At 44.9% G+C, this 21,647-nt stretch overlaps 1 protein-coding gene across 1 annotated transcript in view; it reads right to left on the bottom strand.

The window, feature by feature from the left end:
* CALCRL (calcitonin receptor like receptor) overlaps window positions 1-21,647 on the bottom strand; it is a 743,490-nt gene that overhangs the window by 645,174 nt on the left and 76,669 nt on the right. The window contains exon 2 of the mRNA XM_063934127.1: window positions 1,545-1,632. Within this exon, the coding sequence (XP_063790197.1) occupies window positions 1,545-1,610 (66 nt within the window). The 5' untranslated portion in view covers window positions 1,611-1,632. The remainder of the gene's footprint in view (window positions 1-1,544; window positions 1,633-21,647) is intronic.

Genomic DNA, 21,647 nt, shown 5'->3' with positions numbered 1-21,647 from the left:
CCCCTCCCCACAGCCTAACCTTACCCCCCCATGTGTCACCTAAACCTAACCCTTCCCGCCTGACCCTAACCTGCCTGCTATACTTCCGTTTGGGATGCTGGCTGTCAGGATACCAGCATCGGTCTCATGACCCTGTCGGGATGCCAGCACCGTCATTCTGGCGGCATTCCGGCATTGGTATTCTGACTGCCGTGATACCGACAGCTGGCATCTTAAAAACATCCCTGAGATAGATCAGACTGATACAAAGCATACCTGCCAACCGTTCCTGAATCTCAGGGAGTCTCCCTGACATAAAAGCAATCTCTTTGACTGCCTGAACAGTCTAACAATCTCCCTGATTACACCTTACTTCCATTATGTAGCTCAGTAGTTTCGTTATATTTTACAATCACGGAGCTTAAAGTATCATAATTTTTTTTTTTTCACGGCACCCCTTGGCCAAAAAAATTGTTAAATTAAGTGAAAAGTGTTTATATGTCATCTTTAAGTTCAGTTATATGGTGAGGGACAATATTGTCTTCTGTTTGTCCACATTCTTTATGACTGATAGCAACCACCACTGATTTTGTCTATTACATTGACCATAAATAATTTGAATTGGTCCGGGACCACCAATCCAAGGCACCCCTGCAAGTGCCCCGAGCCACCTAAGGGTGCCTATGTACACATTTTGAGAACCACTGATGTAGCTGTTACGTACTTGGAACAAAATGAAATCAGGGATATATACAATCATATAGGATCAAAAGCTTTATTTCCCTGCATTGGTTATAATGCACAATGATTCCTATGGCTACATACATTTCAAATTATGTTTCTTGTGGACACTTATATGGAACCACATTTGTAATACACAGCAGGGGCAAATGCAGGATCTAGTCAGGGGGTTTCCTTGTGTATGTGTGTACTTGTGTGAGTATAGACATGTGCAGCCATACACAGCCAGCATCTCCCCGGGGACATTCTCTATGCAGAGAGCTACAGTACATAGCTCTCTGCTGCAGCTGCTCCGTGGTTGTGTTCGCAGATTTTACTGAGATGGAGACACTCCTGTCTCCGCCTCAAAAAATTTTTGGCTCATCAGGGGGGTGTTCCAGGTACTCGGAAACCACTCCTGCATGCACCACTGCACAATACATGAACAAGCCTTAAAAGGTATCAGTGTCTTTTCATCAACAAGTAGATCATGGGTCTTCAACCTGCGACCCTCCAGCTGCTGTGGAACTACAAATCTCAGCATGCCCTGCCTCAGCTTTAGCATACCTTAATAGCAAAACTGTGGCAGGGCATGCGGGGATGTGTAGTTTCACAGCAGCTGGAGGGCCACAGGTTGAAGACCCATGAAGTAGATCTTAATGAGCAAGAATGGGCACAGCAAAACCGAACACGTTCAATTTAACACTGTACTCATAGGTACTGCTTTTACCATCTCCCTGAAATTATTTTTCAAAAGTAGGCAGGTACGTTACAAAGCAGCATAAATATTCCCACACAGGTGATTTCTTGTATTGTGCCATTATATACTATCATACATTACTTACTTTTGTACCACAGATGAGTAACATATGAAATATAAGAAGATATTTTTCCATTCTTGAGACTGACATGTGAAGACTCTTCTTAATTGATCTGCAAACCAAAAGAAAGATGACATTGAAGTAACATGATTGTTAACTCTTTTAAAAGAACTGATTATTTTTATAAACTCAAAAATAAAGTTAAACTTCAAATATGCAAACAAGCTAATTTAAACAAAGCACTGGGGTAAAGCAGATCACTGCTAAACAAATGTTTACTTTAATGTGTTTATGAAAGATCCTCAAAAGATATAACAGCAAATTACTTTATTAAAGAACAGGACAGAAAAGGGTGGGTTTATTGCTGCTAATTAACTTTCATTTTGGTTAGATAATTAAGAAAAATTCTGATAATATATAATATATAATTTTAGACTTAAAAAGATATAGGACTGCCGAAAAAAATGTGATATATGCAATTTTAAGTTGATTACCAACAGGCTTTAGGAAACCTTCAGTGGCACCCATAGGTGTTTCTATAATAGGTGCAAAGTGTGCGGGGCACACGGGCCCCTGGGTCCAGGAGGGGCCCACACCGCACATACTGCACCCATTTTTAATACTTACCTTTCTGGAGTCCAGCATCGGGAGCTGCAGTCGCGACGGAAATCACCACCAAAATGGCTTCCGCGCATGCACAGTAATGATTTTGGTCTCCGGAAAAAGTGGCGGCCGCCATGTTTCCACCGACCTGCACAATGCCCACCTCCTCTGCTAAAATGCCCCTGGTGGGGGCATAAGTCAAATACAATTGAATTTGGAGGCTGATTAGGAATTGCATGCAAATCCATTTTGCAAGTGGGATTTGCAAATTTACATACTGTGAATTCAACCGAGCCATCCTTATGCAACTACTGTATCAGCTACTAAGGTTGAATTAGAGTTGTATGCATCTCTGTCATAACTATACCGCTTGAGATCCCGGCGGTCACCATGCTGATGCAGGGATCCCGAGCAATCAAAATATCGGCAGACAGAATGCCGACCCACAGGGACTATTCCCACTCGTGGGTGTCTACAACACCCATAGAACCTGAGGCAAGTATACAGAAGCTAATTAAGTGTCCTGAGGGCCTGCAGATGAAAGTACAGGATATGCAGAGCTGAGCATATGCAGGGCCATAGAGAGACTGTCCGGAACAAGGTACTATGTCGGTACATGACCTAATTATGGAGGCATGGCCATGCCCTCTGAAAAAAAATCAAAAATAATAGGATTCTTTGTCACTTACCAATGCATCCTTTTCTCTTTAGCAGGCTGGAGAACACTTGACCATGGGATTGCAGGGTGCGCTGGAGCTTGGTACTTAGGATACTGTAAGTTTCAAATCTGAGCTCCTCCCCCCCCCCCTGCAACCCCCCAACAATTCTAGTACTTCTTTAAATTAGTCTGGAAAGGAATAGCAGTAACCCAATGAAACTGTTAGAACAACATAACAAACCAGTACAGAAAAGATGGTCAAAAGCCAAAGCCTCGCATGACTAAGCGGGACGGGGGGGGGGGGGGAAACAGTGTCCGCCAAGAGAAAAGGATTCAATGGTAAGTGATAAAAATCTTATCTTCTCTTGCAGAAAGGCTGTGGGACACTGGACCATGGAACATTCAACCGCCACCCCCAGTGGTGAGAATGCTCAGGCAGCCTGACCAGAAAACTGTATGCCCAAAGTAGGCACTGCCATAGGCAAAGACATGAAAATTATCAAACTTGTGTACAGAGGATCAGGAAGCTGAACGACAGACCTGTTCTGCTTAAGTCCTGTGTCACACTGCGCAAGAGATCACCAATGTATTAGTGTGCTGACATCTGATGTGGTACAGGCTAGAATTATGACCGAATGTATACAATGCGTAATGGGTCCCCTCATAGCCACCTAACCACGTGAATGTCCATGGTAAAGAATAAGCAGAGAATCCATACAGAGGGCAGAAAAGTCTTGTCCAAGGAAATCTACAGAGCTCAGCCAATGTCTAAGCAAGCCAGACTGTCAGCTGGAACGTAGAAGCAGTACGAAGAACCGCTCTTTCATCATGGAAGATGAGAAAAAGGCAGCTTCATGGAAGATGAGAAAAAGCCTCAGCTTGCCGAGCTGAGGCAAGAGCCATACAGAAGTCAGTTTCCAAGTAACAAAATGAAGATCCACTGAATGTAAATGCTGAGATGAAGCTTGCTTGAAAGCCTGTAGGACCAGATTAAGATTCCACGCTGCTATCAGTGCACAAACAGGTAGTTGAATATGCACCACGCCCTGTAAAAGGTACAAACCTCTGGAAGAAGAGCCAAAAGCTGGTAATAAATTGACAGGACTGAAAATTGTACTTACAAAGGACAAAACTTTAAACTAGCCTCTAATCCCTTATGAAGGAAGGCCAAAAACGAGAGAGGCGAAACATGGAAGTGTGAACCCTTTTCTGTTCAAACTACAAGATGTAGAGTTTTCATAGTCTGTGGTAGGTGCAAGACAAAACCAGTGTCTGGGCTCGCAGCATAGTACAGACTACCAAGAGAGAGAAGTATTATAAAGCCTGGTTTCAAAAACTAGTCTGTTAAAGCCAAACGAGGAAGGTCCCATGTGTAGAAACTAGTGATGAGCGGATTCGGTTTTACTCGGCTTTACTCGGTTCTCAAAACCGAATCTTATTGGCTATCCAAAACACGTGACATCAGTGAGCCAATAAGATTCGGTTTTGAGAACCGAGTAAAACCGAATCCGCTCATCACTAGTAGAAACTAGAGTGTAGAGTGTAAAGCGTCTGTTAGCAGGTTTGGTCGAAGTGAAAGGTGCCACCCGGGATCTAACGACCTTTTGAGAATGTTGGCGTACTACGACTTGTAGATATCTCTTTTTTTATCAATAATTTATTTTAATTGACTGAAATTGTTTACAGCAACACAATCAATAACAACACAGGATAATGGAATAGGTCCATAAACATATAAGGAAGAAAACAGTATCAGTTTAAATATGTCAGCACGCTTTACGATCATTCAGAAATTATATAATGTAGCAGTTACATAGTAATGAGAAATACAAGACAAACAGGCTGCGAAGAAATTGTACCAGAGCAGACGAATTTAACAATGAAGCTTGTGATTTGAAACAACGATTTGTTAGTAAGGGTTATGACCCTAATAAAATAGAGTGTTCCATTCAGGAGATATCGAGCACAGATAGAAAGGTGCTTCTACAAACCAAAGAGAAGGACAAAGGGAGATATCCCTACGTTTTATCTTTTAATACAAAATATAATAGTTCTCACAAATCAGTCGAATCCATTTTTCATAAAAATTGGCACATATTACTTGAAGATCCCACACTATCCACTATATTGCCGCAACGTCCTCATTTTATTTACAGGAAAGCAGACACAATTAAAGATAGAGTGGTATCAAGTGCGTTTTCTAATACCAAGAGGGGTATGCATACCCGACAAAAGGGTTTTCATAAATGTCATGATTGCACTATGTGCAAATCTTGTACTAATGATGACAAAAAAACATTGAGTTTTAGCCATGCTGGTGTTACATATCAGATAAAACCCTTCATCACATGTAATTCCAAATACTGTGTATATGCCATTAGATGCACATGTGATATGATATACGTAGGTAAGACCACCAGAACACTTAAGGTATGGTGGTCTGAACATATACGGAACATTAAAAAAAGTAATGAGAACCATCCCTTTTCTTTGCATTTCAAGAATGTACATGGAAGTTCAGTCAAACATATTAAAAGCTTTTGGGGAATAGATCAAGTAAGGGACAATTGGAGGAATCACAATAAGGATTCCATATTAGCTAGGAAAGAGATGAAATGGATCTATGACTTAAATACATTAGCACCTAAGGGACTCAATCATGAATTTGAATTGAAATGGTTCCTTTAAATTTTGGAAGGATTTTTTTGTAACTTTTTCTATATTCCTATTTAGGTGTGCCCTTTATATATACCTTATCCTTATCCATTAGATCCTTTGTGTTTAGCAATATTTAATTGGTAAAGTATTGTACATCTATGGTATTGCTCCAGGATTATATATCTGGATTTAACATTATATGTAGTTAGTGGGTCCTGTTTTAGGGTCGTGTTAATGGTTGGTATTCATTTATATTTAATGGTCTATAATTACCATTCCATTTTTTATCTATTGTATTAGTTATGTCTACTAACATATATCTATGCTTTGTGTTATTTTAGCATAACATGGAGTTACATGGTTTATTGGCCATTCTTTAGGGCCAATCTTAGGTTTTTAGGTATTGTTGTTTTAGTTTTTCGTTTTGGGTTTTTTTACCCGGTACTTCCGGCTATGGTTGGCCGTAAAGGAGGTTATTGAATGGTTGGCGGTAGTGACATTAGTAGACGCCACTTCCGGCTGTGGTTGGCCGCTAACGGGGATTTGTGGCGGTTGGCGGAAGTGACGTCATAAGACGCCGTAAGTCCATAGAACATAATGGAATTAATGATTACTTTTCTGTGTACAGAATTGTATATCAGAGCCACCTAGTCTGTGGTACCTGGACTACGGGTCAGTTAAAAGTCCGTGGTTTAGTTTTATAGTTTATTTCCAAGCCGCTCCCGACTTCCGGTCATGGTTGGCCGGTTGGCGGAAGCGGAGTGAGACAGGAAGTCAGCGGCCGCATGCATACGGCGTCCGGAAGCTGGCAGCAGTTAAAGACAGCTCTATTCAGTGGCGTTCTCCAACCTTGAAAAAGACCGAATATTATGGTCGAAACATGTCGGTTCAGAAGCGCCACTGAACTCTTCTTGTACTACGGGGATTAGATAGCTCAGGCATTCCTTGGTAGGTAATTCACGGTCGGTCTTGCCGATCAGGTATACCTTTGTTCCATCATAAGCTTGTCACCTCATTTTTATTCAGTTATCTTGTCTGTAATAAATTTCTTAAAGTCAGTTGCCAACTCCAATATTTGGTTTCTTTTTCTGGTGGGCTTTCTTCCATTTGGGAGATTATATTCACATACCACCACCCCCTATAAACCACTATACATTTGGAGGACGGCAATAAAGAAACCGCTATGGGATTACAACTGTCATGTGTCATGTGAGTACGGTACGTCCCGTTGTAGGGATTACTGTATGAAGGTGTGTCCACTTGTTGCTCATTTTACACGATCAGTGATTGGTGGCTAAAGATACCTTTATAGGAGTACCTCAATCATTTGTTATGTGAGTACGGTACGTCCTCATATTGGGATCGTTGTTTAAAGGTGTGTTCACGATTGGTTCATTTATCTATTGGCGATCGGTGACTAAAGATACCTTTATGGGAGTTATACATCCATTCACTATGTGAGTCTTGGTACGCAGTTCTTTCCACCATTTTCGTAAATCCATGTGGGTGATATCCTAGATCATAGACATACTACACTATATTACCCTTATTTTTTATTTGAGGTAAATTCTTCACTGAAAGGAACTGTATGGAGTGAAGATCAGAAGTCAACACACTCTGCACAAGTTGTTCATCGACTTCCATAAGATACGTTGCAGAAGGTTCCTTTATTGGACTTTTTTGGACATTTATGTTGAAACCGGACCGAGCGCTGGTTATACCACAATTTTTTGTATTGTGCCTGTATTGTAGGGATTTGGTGGTCCCTTTGTGTGTATTCAGCTGCATAGGTTTCTTTTTTGCGCCTTGGGATTGTTCATTTTTGCATTTTAGTAACACCAGTGCTGTTTCTTAGATGTCTCATGGTGCTCCCCCTCCTCCCCATCACTACTACTCTGCTCTGAGGCGGAATTTTGCATAATGACGCATTTGCGTTGTGACGTCATGACACAAAAGCATTATTACACGAAACTACGCACCCCGAGCGGAGTAGTAATGACAGGGAGGAGGGGTAGCACCATGAGACACAGCAGCACCTGACTGGCGGCCAGGAGGAGGGGGAGATGCTGGCCGGCTGGCGGGTGCTGTACACACCCCTGACAACGAACACTACACAGCCCTGGCAACTACCATTACACAGCCCTGGCAACTAGCATTACACAGCCCTGGCGACGATCTTGCCACCCGTTCCAGAGCATGAAACCCCTGGCAACCAGCATGGATCCCAGAGCATGAAACCCCTGGCAACCAGCATGGATCCCAGAGCATGCAACCCCTGACAACCAGCATGGATCCCAGAGCATGAAACCCCTGGCAACCAGCATGACACACAGTGCGTGTAACCCTTGGCAACAAGCAGGTAATTTTAAAGTAATTAGAAGCTTTACTATAGGGCATAATGTATCAAGGGCATTGTGGTGTGTGGCATAATATGGTGCAGGGGGCATTATTGTGTAGGGCTTAATATGGTGGAATTTTTTTTCCCCTGTGATGGCCGTGATCTGTTGGTGCAGCGTCAAAAACTGGGGTGTAATGTAGTCTTTTCAGGAGAGACTACGCCCATTTTAATGAGACCACGCCCATTTCAGTGAGCCCATGCACCCTTGGCACGCATATTTTTATTTTTTATGTCTATGGGTGGGGCGCATTTTTTTAATGTCAATGGGGGGGGCGCATTTTTAAATCTCGCACTTGTTGCCAAATTGGCTAGAACCAGCCCTGAGTAACACAGTGTCTTATACAAAGTAATGTGTTTTTAAAAATTACATGAATTAAATTTGAAGATTCTAGAAACATTATAGGAAAGGGTTGGGTATGAAATGCCAGCAGTTGGGATGCTGGCGGTCACATAACCGACCATGGCATCCCAACAATGAGAATGCTGACATCGGACAGGGTTAAATATTTTACCCCTTCTCCTTCCTCTATCCTTCCTTCCCCTACCTGGCGGTCACGTAACGGACCATGGCTACGGCTAACCTTCCAGGGACATTGGCTACAGCTACCCCCAAAGTGCCTAATTCTCCCCCCCCCCCCCCCAGTAACTAACCTTAACTCTTCCCTTCCCCCGGGCCCTAACTCTAACCCCCACCCTGACACTCTCATTCTGGATATCGGCGGTCAGTGTCCCAGTGACGGTCTCCTGAGGGGTGTCAGGATTCTGCAATTGTTCACATGACCGCCGACATCTCGACCACTGGGATGCCAAACGCATCCCAGAGGAACAACATCCAGGGTCAGAAAGGTGTACCTCTGTCTAGAATAGTGAAACAATACCATGTGGTTAAATGGAAACACTGTTTAAGGGACTGCTTCATTTCAGGGGACAAAGTTACTACATTTGGCAGCAAAACCAAGAAAATTTTCTCTGCCAAACCCCCATTATTTATAGATGTGTCAGTTGAAGCCATATGAAATAGGTAGGGAACTCTGTGTAGAAATAAAGTGAGGGTGGGAGTCGTGACCTGTTGATCTTTGTGCTTGAGAACTCAAGGAAACCTTGGGATCGAAGGAAACAGATACAGTAGATGAAAGTCTCATGTATTTCACACAAAACAGTGAAATCTTGAAGTTGTGTCGAGAGGCTTCATGATATACTTGCAGAAGTTTTCACTTCCGAAGTAACTGTTGGAAGACCTCTGGATTGAGTGACCACTGCTATGGAAGAAACCTGGTTCTGCTGCAGAAGTCTGGCTTTTTACTCCCGTTATAAACAACGCTGAGTGTGCTGGAACAAAGGTCTCTGCCCAGGAAAGGATTTGGGCTGTTACCCCATTGCTGTCACGCTTTTTGTGCCTTCATGATGATTTACAAATGCCACCTCTGTGACGTTTTCTGAATGAATACAAACTTGCCGACAGTGACCAAAGGGTCTGGAGCCAAAAATGTAATATTATGGCACCCCATACCAAGAGATTCGCAACCATCCTAAGAGACTTGCATCCATGGACACAATGTCTCAATTTTAGTGACCAACAATCATCACTGGAGGAGATGATAGGAAACCAGCCACCAATCGAGAGAATGACGACTGTATGCTGTCAGACAGGATGAGAAACTGAGATGAGAGTAATGCTGAGCATCTCGTTGAATTCTGGAAAATTTCCCACTGGAATTCCTGTGAATAACACCCTGTGTACTAAATGGTTTTGAATTTGTAGACCATCATGTTCCAAAGCTTTATGCTCAGCAAGATCAATGGATGAGACGCTGAAAGTGGCATTATAACTAAGTTCTGCAGGGTCCGTGGCCTATATTTACTAATAATCCAAGTTTGACCGATTTGTGGTTTTTTTTCTAAGTCCCAACACGGGAATTCACTAAACTCAAATCTCAACAGTGTTTGGGCTATTCGTAATGGTTTTCAAGGCTAATTTCAGAAATACGAATGAATAGACCATCGGTCAAATGCGGCTGTTATTTCATACAACACGGGTATTCAATATTAATTCGTATTTGGGTGTTAGTCTCTGAATGCTCAAGTGCAGCAAAAAAATAGACCTGCTTTTTCCTGGTGAGTTTGGATAATCATGCACGGATCAATGAGATCTGTGCATGGTTATCTATGGGAAAGGGTCGTTTAGTGTAAAAACTTTTTTTTTAAATTGCATGGGGTCCCCCCTCCTAAGCACAACCAGCCTCGGGCTCTTTGAGCCGGTCCTGATTGCAAAAATACGGGGGGAAAATTGACAGGAGTTCCCCCATATTTTAACAACCAGCACCGGGCTCTGCGCCTGGTCCTGGTGCCAAAAATACGGGGGTCAAAAAGCGTAGGGGTCCCCCGTATTTTTAACACCAGCACCGGGCTCCACTAGTCAGAGAGATAATGCCACAGCCGGGGGGACACTTTTATATAGGTCCCTGTGGCCCTGGCATTAAATCACTAACTAGTCACCCCTGGCCGGGGTACCCTGGAGGAGTGGGGGCCCCTTAAATCAAGGGGTCCCACCCCTCCAGCCACCCAAGGGCCAGGGGTGAAGCCCGAGGCTGTCCCTCCCCATCCAAGGGCTGCGGATGGGGGGCTGATAGACATGTGTAAAAATAAGAATATTGTTTTTTGTGGCAGTAGTACAAGTCCCAGCAAGCCTCCCCCGCAAGCTGGTACTTGGAGAACCACAAGTACCAGCATGTGGTGGAAAAACGGGCCCGCTGGTACCTGTAGTACTACTACAAAAAAAATACCCAAATAAAAACAGAACTCACACACCTTGAAAGTAAAACTTTATTACATACATGCACACCTACATTCACACATACTTACCTATGTTCACACGAGGGTCGGTTCACTTCTCCAAGTAGAATCCATGGGGTACCTGAAAATAAAATTATGCTCACAAAAATCCAGTGTATATCGGTCCTCTTCTAAGCTTGTAATCCACGTACTTGGCAAAAAAACAAACCGAAAAACCCGAACCACGCACTGAAAGGGGTCCCATGTCCGAGACCCCCGTGGTTGTGCTTAGGAGGGGGGACCCCACGCAATTTTTTTCTTGATTTTTAACACTTCAATTTTTATTTTAAAGGTGCACAATGAAGCCCTACACGGATCTCACAGATCCGGCCGGGATTCCTTGTGTTTTGTCAGGCAGTGTTTTACTCATCACTCCCGTAAAACACTGCCTGACATTACGAATCACATCGACATCGGAAAAGACGAATGTTGCAAACTCGGCAGCTTAGTAAATGACCGTATCAGGATTCAAAAACTTGCAGTAAAATACACCCGATACCATCAAAACACCCTTAAAAACGGCTAAAACACAAATATTAGTAAATATACCCCCGTGTGTCAGGAATCGGCGTTCAGCTGCGTCTCACTTACCAGCTCGCTGGTGTGCAGGCCTCTGGAGGTCATGGCCCCAGTCGTGGCTGCATGGATGCGCTGACCGCGAGCGTCATCTTCAGTGTCGCTGAGTACCTGAGTCTGGTCCCGTGTGTGTCTTGCTGTGTGCTGGCGCCCGGCCTGTATGAGCGCTGCCATGACACCTGCACTCAGCTGACCCAAGCATCCAATCCAGCGCTGTGCTTCCAGCCAGAGTTCAGTGACCAATCACCGCAGAGCAAGGGGTACAAGTTTCAGTCCATGGCTCAAGTCACATCGCCTCGGACAACGAGTCACATATGGTGTTTCTAGTTCTCCTGGTTCCTGTGTTTCTGTTTCCAGCGATTCACCGTGGTTACTTTCATTGTTCCATTCATCACTCTGCAGTTCTCCTGTTTATTCCGGATTTCAGCCACAGCTCATCAGCAGTAAGAGACTCTCCTCAGGTGTTCACTACTTCTTCAACTTAAGTTCCTCCCGTGTCATCCTCAGTTTCTGTTCCAGTTCCTAGTTCCTCAGTTTCCAGCCCTCCAGTTGCTTCTGGTTCAATGTCTCGCATTCATCTTCCTACACCAAGCAAATTTGATGGTAATTCTAAGATGTGTCGTAGATTCCTGAATCAATGTGAAGTCCACTTTGAATTGTTGCCACAGAACTTTCCAACACCCAGCGCAAAGGTTGCATATATTGTTTCTCTTTTATCTGGCTCTGCCCTGAACTGGGTCTCCCCACTATGGGAGCGAGCAGATGCACTGCTGAGTAACTACACAGAGTTTGTTGCCGCATTCCGACGCATCTTTGACGAACCTGGGCGTACGACCTTTGCTTCTTCAGACCTCCTTCAGATCCGCCAGGGAACACGTACTGTGGGTCAGTATGTTATCCAGTTCCAGACATTGGCATCAGAGGTGAAGTGGAACAACCAGGCATTGGTTGCCGCCTTCTGGTATGGTCTTTCCAACCGCATCAAGGATGAGTTGATTACCCGAGATCTCCCAGAGCAACTGGAAGCCCTAATTTCCTTATGTGTCAAGTTGGACTTGCGTTTACGCGAGCGAACCAGTGAACGCTCCCGAGGTGATCTTCGCAAGCACCGAGTTATGCCTCCTGTACAGTTTTTGCCTACTACTGCTGATGAACCCATGCAGGTAAACAAGTTTCGTTTAACACCTGAAGAGCGGTCCAGAAGGTTAAGGGAAAGACTGTGTCTCTATTGTGCTGCTGCTGGTCATCTGATTGGTTCCTGCCCTGCTCGGTCGGGAAACGCCAGGTCCTAACTTGTAAAGGAGATGTCAAGTTAGGGACATTAAATAAAGCTCCTTCATCCCAAGATCTTATATTGCCTGTTACTTTGGAAATCCAAAATGGTCTCCAGTCTCTGTCTGCTTTAGTGGATTGTGGTGCTGCTGGAAACTTTATCACACAAGCTGCAGTGGATAGATTCCATCTCCCAGTGTCAAAGCTGTCTCGTTCAGTTTACCTTACTGCCGTGGATGGAAGCCGTATCGCTGAAGGTTCCATCACTCAGCAAACCAAACCGGTAGTTCTGGGAGAGGGCTTCCTGCATTCCGAGCTCATCGAATTCCTGGTCATACCAAAAGCTACCTATGAGATTGTACTGGGTGTGCCCTGGCTCTAATTGCACAATCCACAATTCGACTGGTCTACATTACAGCTAACAGCATGGAGTTCTTCCTGTCTACATTCATGTCTAGCCCAAGAACATCCAATAAGATCTTCAAGTGTAAAACCTCAGTCTGGCCTTCCAGAGGCCTATCAGGAATTCACTGACGTCTTCGGTGAAAAAAGCTGCTGATATCTTGCCTCCCCATCGAGAATGGGATTGTCCTATCGATTTAGTTCCAGGGAGCAAGCCACCTAGAGGGCGCACATACCCTCTCTCAGTTCCTGAGTCCCAAGCAATCTACAGAAGGGGTTTATCCGTCCATCCTCTTCCCCAGCCGGTGCGGGATTCTTTTTCGTTAAAAAGAAAGATGGAGGATTACGCCCCTGTATCGATTATCGGGGTTTAAATGACATCACGATTAAGAACAGCTACCCGTTACCCCTTATTACAGAGTTGTTCAACAGAGTCAGAGGTGCCTGCATCTTCACGAAATTAGATCTTGGCGGGGCCTATAATCTCATCAGGATCCGAAGTGGTGACGAGTGGAAAACCGCCTTCAATACTCGTGATGGCCACTATGAATATCTAGTGATGCCCTTCGGTTTGAGTAATGCCCCAGCCGTGTTTCAGAACTTTGTCATCAAAGTGTTTAGAGATCTCCTGTATAAGTGTGTGGTAGTTTACCTTGATGACATCTTGATATTTTCCCGTGCCTTAGGTTCTCATTGCCAACAGGTAAAAGAGGTCCTCCGACGTCTTCGGCAGAATCATCTGTACGGCAAATTATCTAAATGTACGTTTGAAGCTCCCTCAATATCTTTTTTGGGATATATTATTTCCGGGACAGACCTTCAAATGGATCCAGCTAAATTAGAAGCAATACAGAACTGGTCTCTTCCAACAACACTGAAGTCAGTTCAACGTTTTATTGGCTTTGCTAATTACTACAGAAAGTTTATTGAAGGCTTTTCCACATTAATAGCTCCAATTACCTGCCTTACTCGGAAAGGGGGAAACCCTTCCCAATGGTCTGACGAAGCACTGTCTGCTTTTCATAAAATTAAACAGGCTTTTATTTCAGCTCCTGTGTTACAACAGCCAGATGTCAACAAGGCCTTCATTCTGGAAGTAGACGCCTCAACGGTTAGTGTGGGCGCAGTCCTGTCCCAGGTGGGCATTGATGGTAAGACTCACCCTTGTGGGTTTTTCTTGCGCGGGTTCTTGCCCGCTGAAATTAACTATGCCATCGGTGACCAGCAGCTGTTAGCAATCAAATTGGCTCTTGAAGAATGGAGGTATTTGCTGGAAGGTGCGATATTCCCTATTACCATCTACACGGATCACAAGAACCTCCTCTACTTAAAGGCAGCGCAGTGTCTGAATCCTCGGCAAGCAAGGTGGGCCCTATTTTTCTCTCGATTTGACTTTAAGTTAATGTTTAGATCTGGCTCACAAAATGTTAAGGCAGGTGCATTATCTTGCTCTATGAGCTCAAGCGAGGAATTGTCAGAACAAACTTCTCGACCAGTACTCAATCCTGTGGTATTTGCAGCTACGGGTGTGTCTCAAGTTCCACCTCCAGGCAAGATGTTTGTTTCTCCTGAGCGTCGTCCAGATCTTCTGTACTGGGCTCATACGTCCAAATTTACCGGTCACCCTGGAGTCTTAAAGACTTTCAAGTTTCTATCTCAAACTAATTGGTGGCCCCACATGAAAGCAGATATCCAAGAATGTATTGCTTCTTGCCCTAAATGTGCACAACACAAAGTTCCTCGTCAGGCTCCCGCGGGCCAGTTGCTACCAAATTCTATCCCAAGACGTCCCTGGTCTCATCTGTTGATGGACTTTATTTCGGATCTTCCTCCCTCCAAAGGGTATGATACCATCTGGGTAGTGGTTGACAGATTCTCAAAAATGGCGCACTTTTTTCCCACTCATGGGGTTGCCCTCTGCTCCAAAGCTGGCACAGTTATTTCTTCATGAAATCTTTAGGTTACATGGACTTCCAACAGAAATAATATCTGATCGAGGTGTACAGTTTGTGGCGAAGTTTTGGAGGGCTCTGTGTTCTGCGCTGCAAGTTAAACTTAAATTCTCTACGGCTTATCATCCTCAAACAAATGGTCAGACAGAGAGGGTAAACCAAGAGCTTGAGACCTACTTAAGACTTTATATTTCTACCTCGCAGGATGACTGGGTAGAGTTATTGCCTTGGGCGGCGTTTGCTCATAATTTCCGTTATCATACCTCTACAGATACTACTCCTTTTTTCGCAGTTTATGGTCAACATCCTAGAGTACCAGATTTTCAAGATTTAGCCATCATAGATGTGCCTGCGGCTGCCTCAGCCCTTCAACAGTTTTCTCAGATTTGGAGAAAGATTAATTTATCCCTCAAGAAGGTTTCTCAACGGTATAAAGTTTTTGACGACCGAAAAAGACGAGCAGTCCCTAGTTTAAAGCCGAGTGACAAAGTCTGGCTATCTACTCGAAATTTCCATCTTAGAGTTCCTTCAATGAAATTTGCTCCACGGTTTATTGGGCCGTTTCCAGTAGAGAGTGTTATCAATCCAGTAACTTATAAGTTGAAACTGCCTTCTTATTTGACCATTAATTCTTAATCGTTTCCAGAGAGTTCTTCCAGCAGCTCCAAAGGTACAGGCTCATCGGGGTGTGGAATACGAGGTGGAAAAGATCCTGGACTCTCGGCATCGTTATGGTCGTTTGCAATATCTGATTGACTGGTCCTGATATGGTCCTGAGGAGAGGAGTTGGATCAACGCCACAGATGTTCACGTTCCACGGTTGGTGCAAGCTTTCCATAGACTCTTCCCTGCCAAGCTTCGAGGGTGTTCGGTGCCCACCCATAAAGGAGGGGGTACTGTAAGGAATCGGCGTTCAGCTGCGTCTCACTTACCAGCACGCTGGTGTGCAGGCCTCCGGAGGTCATGGCCCCAGTCGCGGCTGCATGGATGCGCTGACCACGAGCGTCATCTTCAGTGTCGCTGAGTACCCCTGAGTCTGGTCCCGTGTGTGTCTTGCTGTGTGCCGGCGCTGCCATGACACCTGCACTCAGCTGACCCAGGCATCCAATCCAGCGCTGTGCTTCCAGCCAGAGTTCAGCGACCAATCACCGCAGAGCAAGGGGTATAAGTTTCAGTCCGTGGCTCAGTCACATTGCCTCGGACAACGAGTCACATATGGTGTGTCTAGTTTTCCTGGTTACTGTGTTCCTGTTTCCAGCGATTCACCGTGGTTACTTTCATCATTCCATTCATCACTCTGCAGTTCTCCTGTTTACTCCGGATTTCAGCCACAGCCTGCCACAGCTCATCAGCAGTAAGAGACTCTCCTCAGGTGTTCACTACATTGCTTTACCTGTGCACTTTGTTATCTATATATCCACCTGTGCATTTCAGCGGATAAACAAAACTGTTGTATTGGGACTGTCTCATGCTTGGGCCTTGTGTGGCCATAAGGACTTGTGTTATACAGAGACTGTGTGTTTCCAAATAATACCGGAGTTCTGTTTACAAATCCATTTGCATTCAGTTACCAGTTTATTCCGTATTGTGTCATACAGAGACTGTGTGCTTCTCAAGTATTACCGGAGTTCTGTTTACCAATTCATTTGCATTCAATTACCAAGTTACTTCATATTCTGTTGCTAAAGACTTTCAGTAATTTCTTGGATTCAGTTATCAATCATTATTTGCTTCATTGCCGGTTCTAAGTTATTATTCACTGTTATATCATTTGCTCTGTGACCTCTGTGCTAATAAACATCAGCGCATATGCGCAGTATTTTTATATTGCCTCCATGCTTTGTACATCGCACCAACACTGACCCACTAGTTCCCCCTCCGTGGACACATGAAACCAGAGACCTGACACCATGCTTTGGATTCCGGTAAAAAACTTGCTGGAGAGAGTGGTCAAAGACCACTTCCAAAAATTTACGTGTTGACAAGATATAGGGTGGGACATCTCAAAATTTAAGATTCATTTGTGACCTTGAAGTACTTGAACTGTGCGAGCTAGGTGGTTTTGCAATTATGAAGCTGAGACGGCCTTCATGAGCAGACCATCTACATAAGGTATGATTGTGATACCTTCCCTGCACAGTAAACTCGCCATTACTGAGATGATCTTGGTAAAAACGCACAGAGCTATAGCTTAACCAAATCGTAGGGCCTGACATTGTCAACTTAGGTGTTTTTTTAGTGATTGGATCTGTCTGCAAAATGGAGACGAGAATGATGACCTGCCCAAATCGAAATAGGAAGATATGCATCCCTGATGTCCATTAAGGCCAAAAATTTTACTTCCATGCTGTGGATCACTGATCGAAAAAGATTCCATTTGAAAGTGATCTACCCACCACCTGGTGTTCAAGGTGTGAAGATTCAAGATTGATCAAAATGATCTGTTTCAGCTACCAAACAAAGAACATGTTGGAGAAAAACCCATGTTTCTGTTCCACAGGAGGAACTGGAGTAAAAGCCCGGAACAGGAAGAGCCATGTATTTAGCTAAACACACCACTGCAGCATCAACTGTGGGAGGCAGATTCCAATTGAATACATGAAGTGGAAAAAGTGAAGCAAATTTGTGAGGAACCGAGAACTTTTGATCTGGCTCCTTCCAGGCGGCCTCAGTGAGATCGGAAGAAGACGTCAAAGTAAAGACCTACTTGCATCAACATATGAATGAACTCACAGTCTCCACTTAGGAATCCACACGCAAACAGTCTAGTGGCTCACTGTAGCAATGAGTTCTTCCATGCCATGACCAGAGTTAGACTCTAGCTCCTAAACCTTCAGAACTTCAACAGAGTCCTGGGAGGAGAAAGGTGCACATGCACCACATTCAGCCAAGGATCATTGAAAAACTGTTCCAAATGAGATGAAAACATTTTAAAACCCCAATGCTGAATGCTCAATGGTACGGAGCCAGGGTGGATGAGACACTGATTGAGCAGTGGTCCTGCCCAGAGAAGGCAACTCAGATCCACACATAGAGGCAACAGGTGCAGTAACTGCCCTAGCCTGATCCTCCCAGTAAAGCGCTAAAAGCTTTACCAGTCAAAGACTGACAGACCAAAAGCCTGTGCCCACGCTAGACATCTGAATTGTGGTTACACAAGGGCAAACACTTCAGCCTTGGATGTCTGCACAACACTCAACTTCGTCCAACAGTCCACACACAATGCCCCAGAGTCCACATTTCCACATGGCAATTTTAAGAAATACACAGCAATAGTTTGACTCTCTGAGCTGCTGGCATGCCCCCTCTCCCTCTGTCACCTGTGAATAGACGCATGAGCACAGCGTCTATTCACCGCTGCTCTGCTAAGCAGAGAAGCAGTGAGAAGAGCTTCCCAACTGCCCCCCTCCTCCACCATGAGACACTGTGGCCCGCAGGTGGGACAGCGGGACAGTCCCAACAAATGGGACTGTCCCGCGAAAATCGGGACAGTTGGGAGGTATGTTGAAGATGCAATTGTGTATTAAAACATAGCTCTGTCAGCCACGATTCCTGCAATGCTGTGAGCTGTCCCCACCCTCTCCTTTTGTCCCCTTCTGACACCTCATCTTTCTGAGCCAAAAAAAGTCCATTTAAAACTACATCCATGGTGTTTTAATTGCTGACCCGGGTTGAGTTAAAAGGAGCCAACCCTGCAATAACCCGGGTTGAAAGTGTAGTGTGAAAGGGTCTGACCCGTGTACGACCGGGGTTCAAAATACCGGGTCGGACCCGGGTTTGCAGTGTGAAAAGGGGTATCACTGGCAGTGTACTGAAGGTCTGGGAGCAATGGAGTGAAATTGTCCTTCATCACTCATACCCCTTTCACACTGAAAATGCCGGATCACACCCGGGAATTGGAAATGGGTCCTTCCCGGGTGGGATCCGGCATTGGCAGCTGCTGTAGGCTTCCCGGGCGGGTTGCCATAGCAGCAGGGGGCAGAGCCGGCGGCGGGGGCGGAAGTGGTTGCGGCACTGGGAGATTAGATCATCTCCGCGCCGCCTCTCCCTGCTGTAGTAAACGGGTCCTGGGACGCATCGACCCGGGAGCCCGTTTACGCAGCCACTGACCCGGTATTTAACCCGGGTATAACACTGCTTTATTCCCGGGTTGAATTGCCGGGTCAGGCGACCTGCGATTCGGCTATGCCCCTTTCACACCGCATGCCAACCCGGCAATATTCCGGGTCGGAGACGGGTTATTTGTGCGGTGTGAAAGGGGTATCACTGGCAGCGTACTGAAGGTCCGGGAACAATGGGTGTTGCAGTGATCAGTACACATGTACCCCTTTCACATCGCAAACCCGGGTCAGATCCGGGATTTGAACATGGCTCCAACCCGTCTCCGACCCGGGTAAGAGATGTTCACATTGCAATATTGACCTGTGTTATTCCCGTGTTGATGTCTTTTTGCACAACCTGGGTCACCCATGTTAAAACCAATGTGATGTCTTTTTAAAAGGACTTGATTGGTTCCCAGTTTTTTGGCCATTCAACTTCTGTGCCCATGTTCAACTGATTGTGTGTTTCACTTTTTTATGGTTGAAAAGTTACATTTCTTTAGGTTTTCAAAACAGGTGACAATTTTTACTTTATACAAAACAAGAACTGTACACACCAAATAACAATACTATGTTATAAATAGCATATTATAAATGTTTTAACATTTTTCTAAAATAGAATAACAACAGCAAAAACAAGTCAGCAAATACTCTGGTAATAAATTAAAAGCCAAGGAGATTAAGGTAAATTTTCATACACCGGAGCATTAAGGTCCCCCGGCCTCTGTGTGGGGGGTGGCTGGGAATGACTATACTCATATGGTACTTGGTACACCGGTGCATTAGGATCTACCGGCCTCTGTGTAGGGGGTGGTTGGGGATGACTAAACTCATACGGTGCTGGGTACGGTGCAGGATTGAAATTGGGATATGAGTGACTATATTGGGGAGGCATATTATGTGGGTGCCCTAAGGGTTGACTTTGGCGACCAAACAGAGATGTGAGAAACTCCTGGTTCTCCCTCTGTAGCTCACGAATATGATCCATAAAATTGTTCCGCATGGTTTGTTCCACTGCCAGGAAACGGTCCATGCGAGCATCTTCCCTTGCTGCCATGGCTGCGTCCATTTGCTCAAGCTTATCCAGCAGAACAGTCGTCATGGCTTTGGCTGCCTGTTCTGTCTTGTTAGGCCTCCTCCTGTGGGGCGTTACCGTATATACTGTGGATGCAAGAGATCAAAAATTTCTTAACAAATGTGAATTGCAGTGAGGCTATAGAAAACTGCAGTGATGATAGCAAGCGTGTCTGTGGTCTCCTCCCACCTACACACTGCATACACTGCAACATTTATCATTTTTAATATTATTTTATTTGTAATTCATCTCCAATTACTTTTGAATAATTTATTATTTGGCCACTTACTACACGTTTTCTCTGGCATATACATCGGAATCAGGTGACAAGTAGCCAAATAATAAAACAAGTGCATGTCCAGATTTTGTTGAAAATATATAATCGTTAACTTACATGGTCCTCGTAAAGGCTTCATTGGGGTTGTTGATGTTGGGGTTGTTGCGGCCACACCAGGTCCAGGTTGTATCTCATCAGTTATAGGCAACATACCAGCTTCTTCCATCAGAAGTGGATCTTCCGCCATGGGTGTTGGCTCATCCACAAGCAATATAGGTGACGGTGGCAGAGATGACCGTGCCTCTGGGGTCACTACAGGAGGGAGGGGTTCTGGAGCACAGACATGGCTAGTTTCAGCAGCAGCCAGACTGGATGACAATGTCACAGGGTTGCTTAATGCGGTATGGCCAAATACATGGGCACACAACTCAAAATACTGCCAATCCATGCGGGCAGCACCACTGTGGTTCCTATTGTGGTCGTTAAATTTGTGAAATTGTTTCTTGAGTGCCTTCAATTTATTGACCACCTGCTGTTGGGACCTAATAAAGCCTGATGCGCAAGCATTTTAGTAATGCTGCGATATGTTATCGCATCCCTAACTGTACCCGTTATCTGCCGACGTATCTCCTCCTCACCCCTGATCCGCAGCAACTCCCTGACTTCATAACCACCTCAGTTTACCATGGCTAGGTCCAAAGGAGTGTAGAACTGGTCCACAGGAGTACAGAACTGTGCAGATTGCTTTAAGACACGTGTGCTCGCAGTGCAGTACTGTAAACAAACCTCAGCTGACTGGAAACAACCAATTAGCGCTATTTCTTCATGGGCGGGCAGAATATCCCGGGACTGTACCATTTTAGTGCACAATAATCCGGGTCCCAAACGTGTTCAACCATTCTTTTAACCCGGGAAGAAATACCGGGTTGGATGTCCCGGGATATTCAGACTGGCGCTTTCACGCCGCACCTCGACCCGGGTTGACTCGGTAGCCGGGTTATATTGGCGATGTGAAAGGGGTATTGGAGAGCTCCAGCTGTCTGCCTCTCCGTCTCACCCAAAACACCTCTCTGCTAGTCCAGCCCCTTTTGTATAAATAGCCACTCCTTCTCTTCTGGATCAGTGCTGAAGTCCCAGGGCAGCCCTCCAAGCATAATTGTGGAACGCTCCTCCCTCATAGCAGCCCAGGCTGCTAGCCTGTTGCCTCCTGTTTTAATTCTGCTCTGAAGCAGGTTCCAATCAACAGTTCCCAGCCGGAATTGGACGGGGGGGATGGGGAGAGGTAATTACTAATTAGTATGCAATTATCCATCTGTTTGGATCT

The sequence above is a fragment of the Pseudophryne corroboree genome, chromosome 7 (assembly GCF_028390025.1).
Source record: "Pseudophryne corroboree isolate aPseCor3 chromosome 7, aPseCor3.hap2, whole genome shotgun sequence".
Lineage (NCBI taxonomy): Eukaryota > Metazoa > Chordata > Amphibia > Anura > Myobatrachidae > Pseudophryne > Pseudophryne corroboree.
The sequence above is the reverse complement of the archived record's forward strand: the minus strand, read 5'-3'. Positions and strand labels throughout refer to the sequence as shown.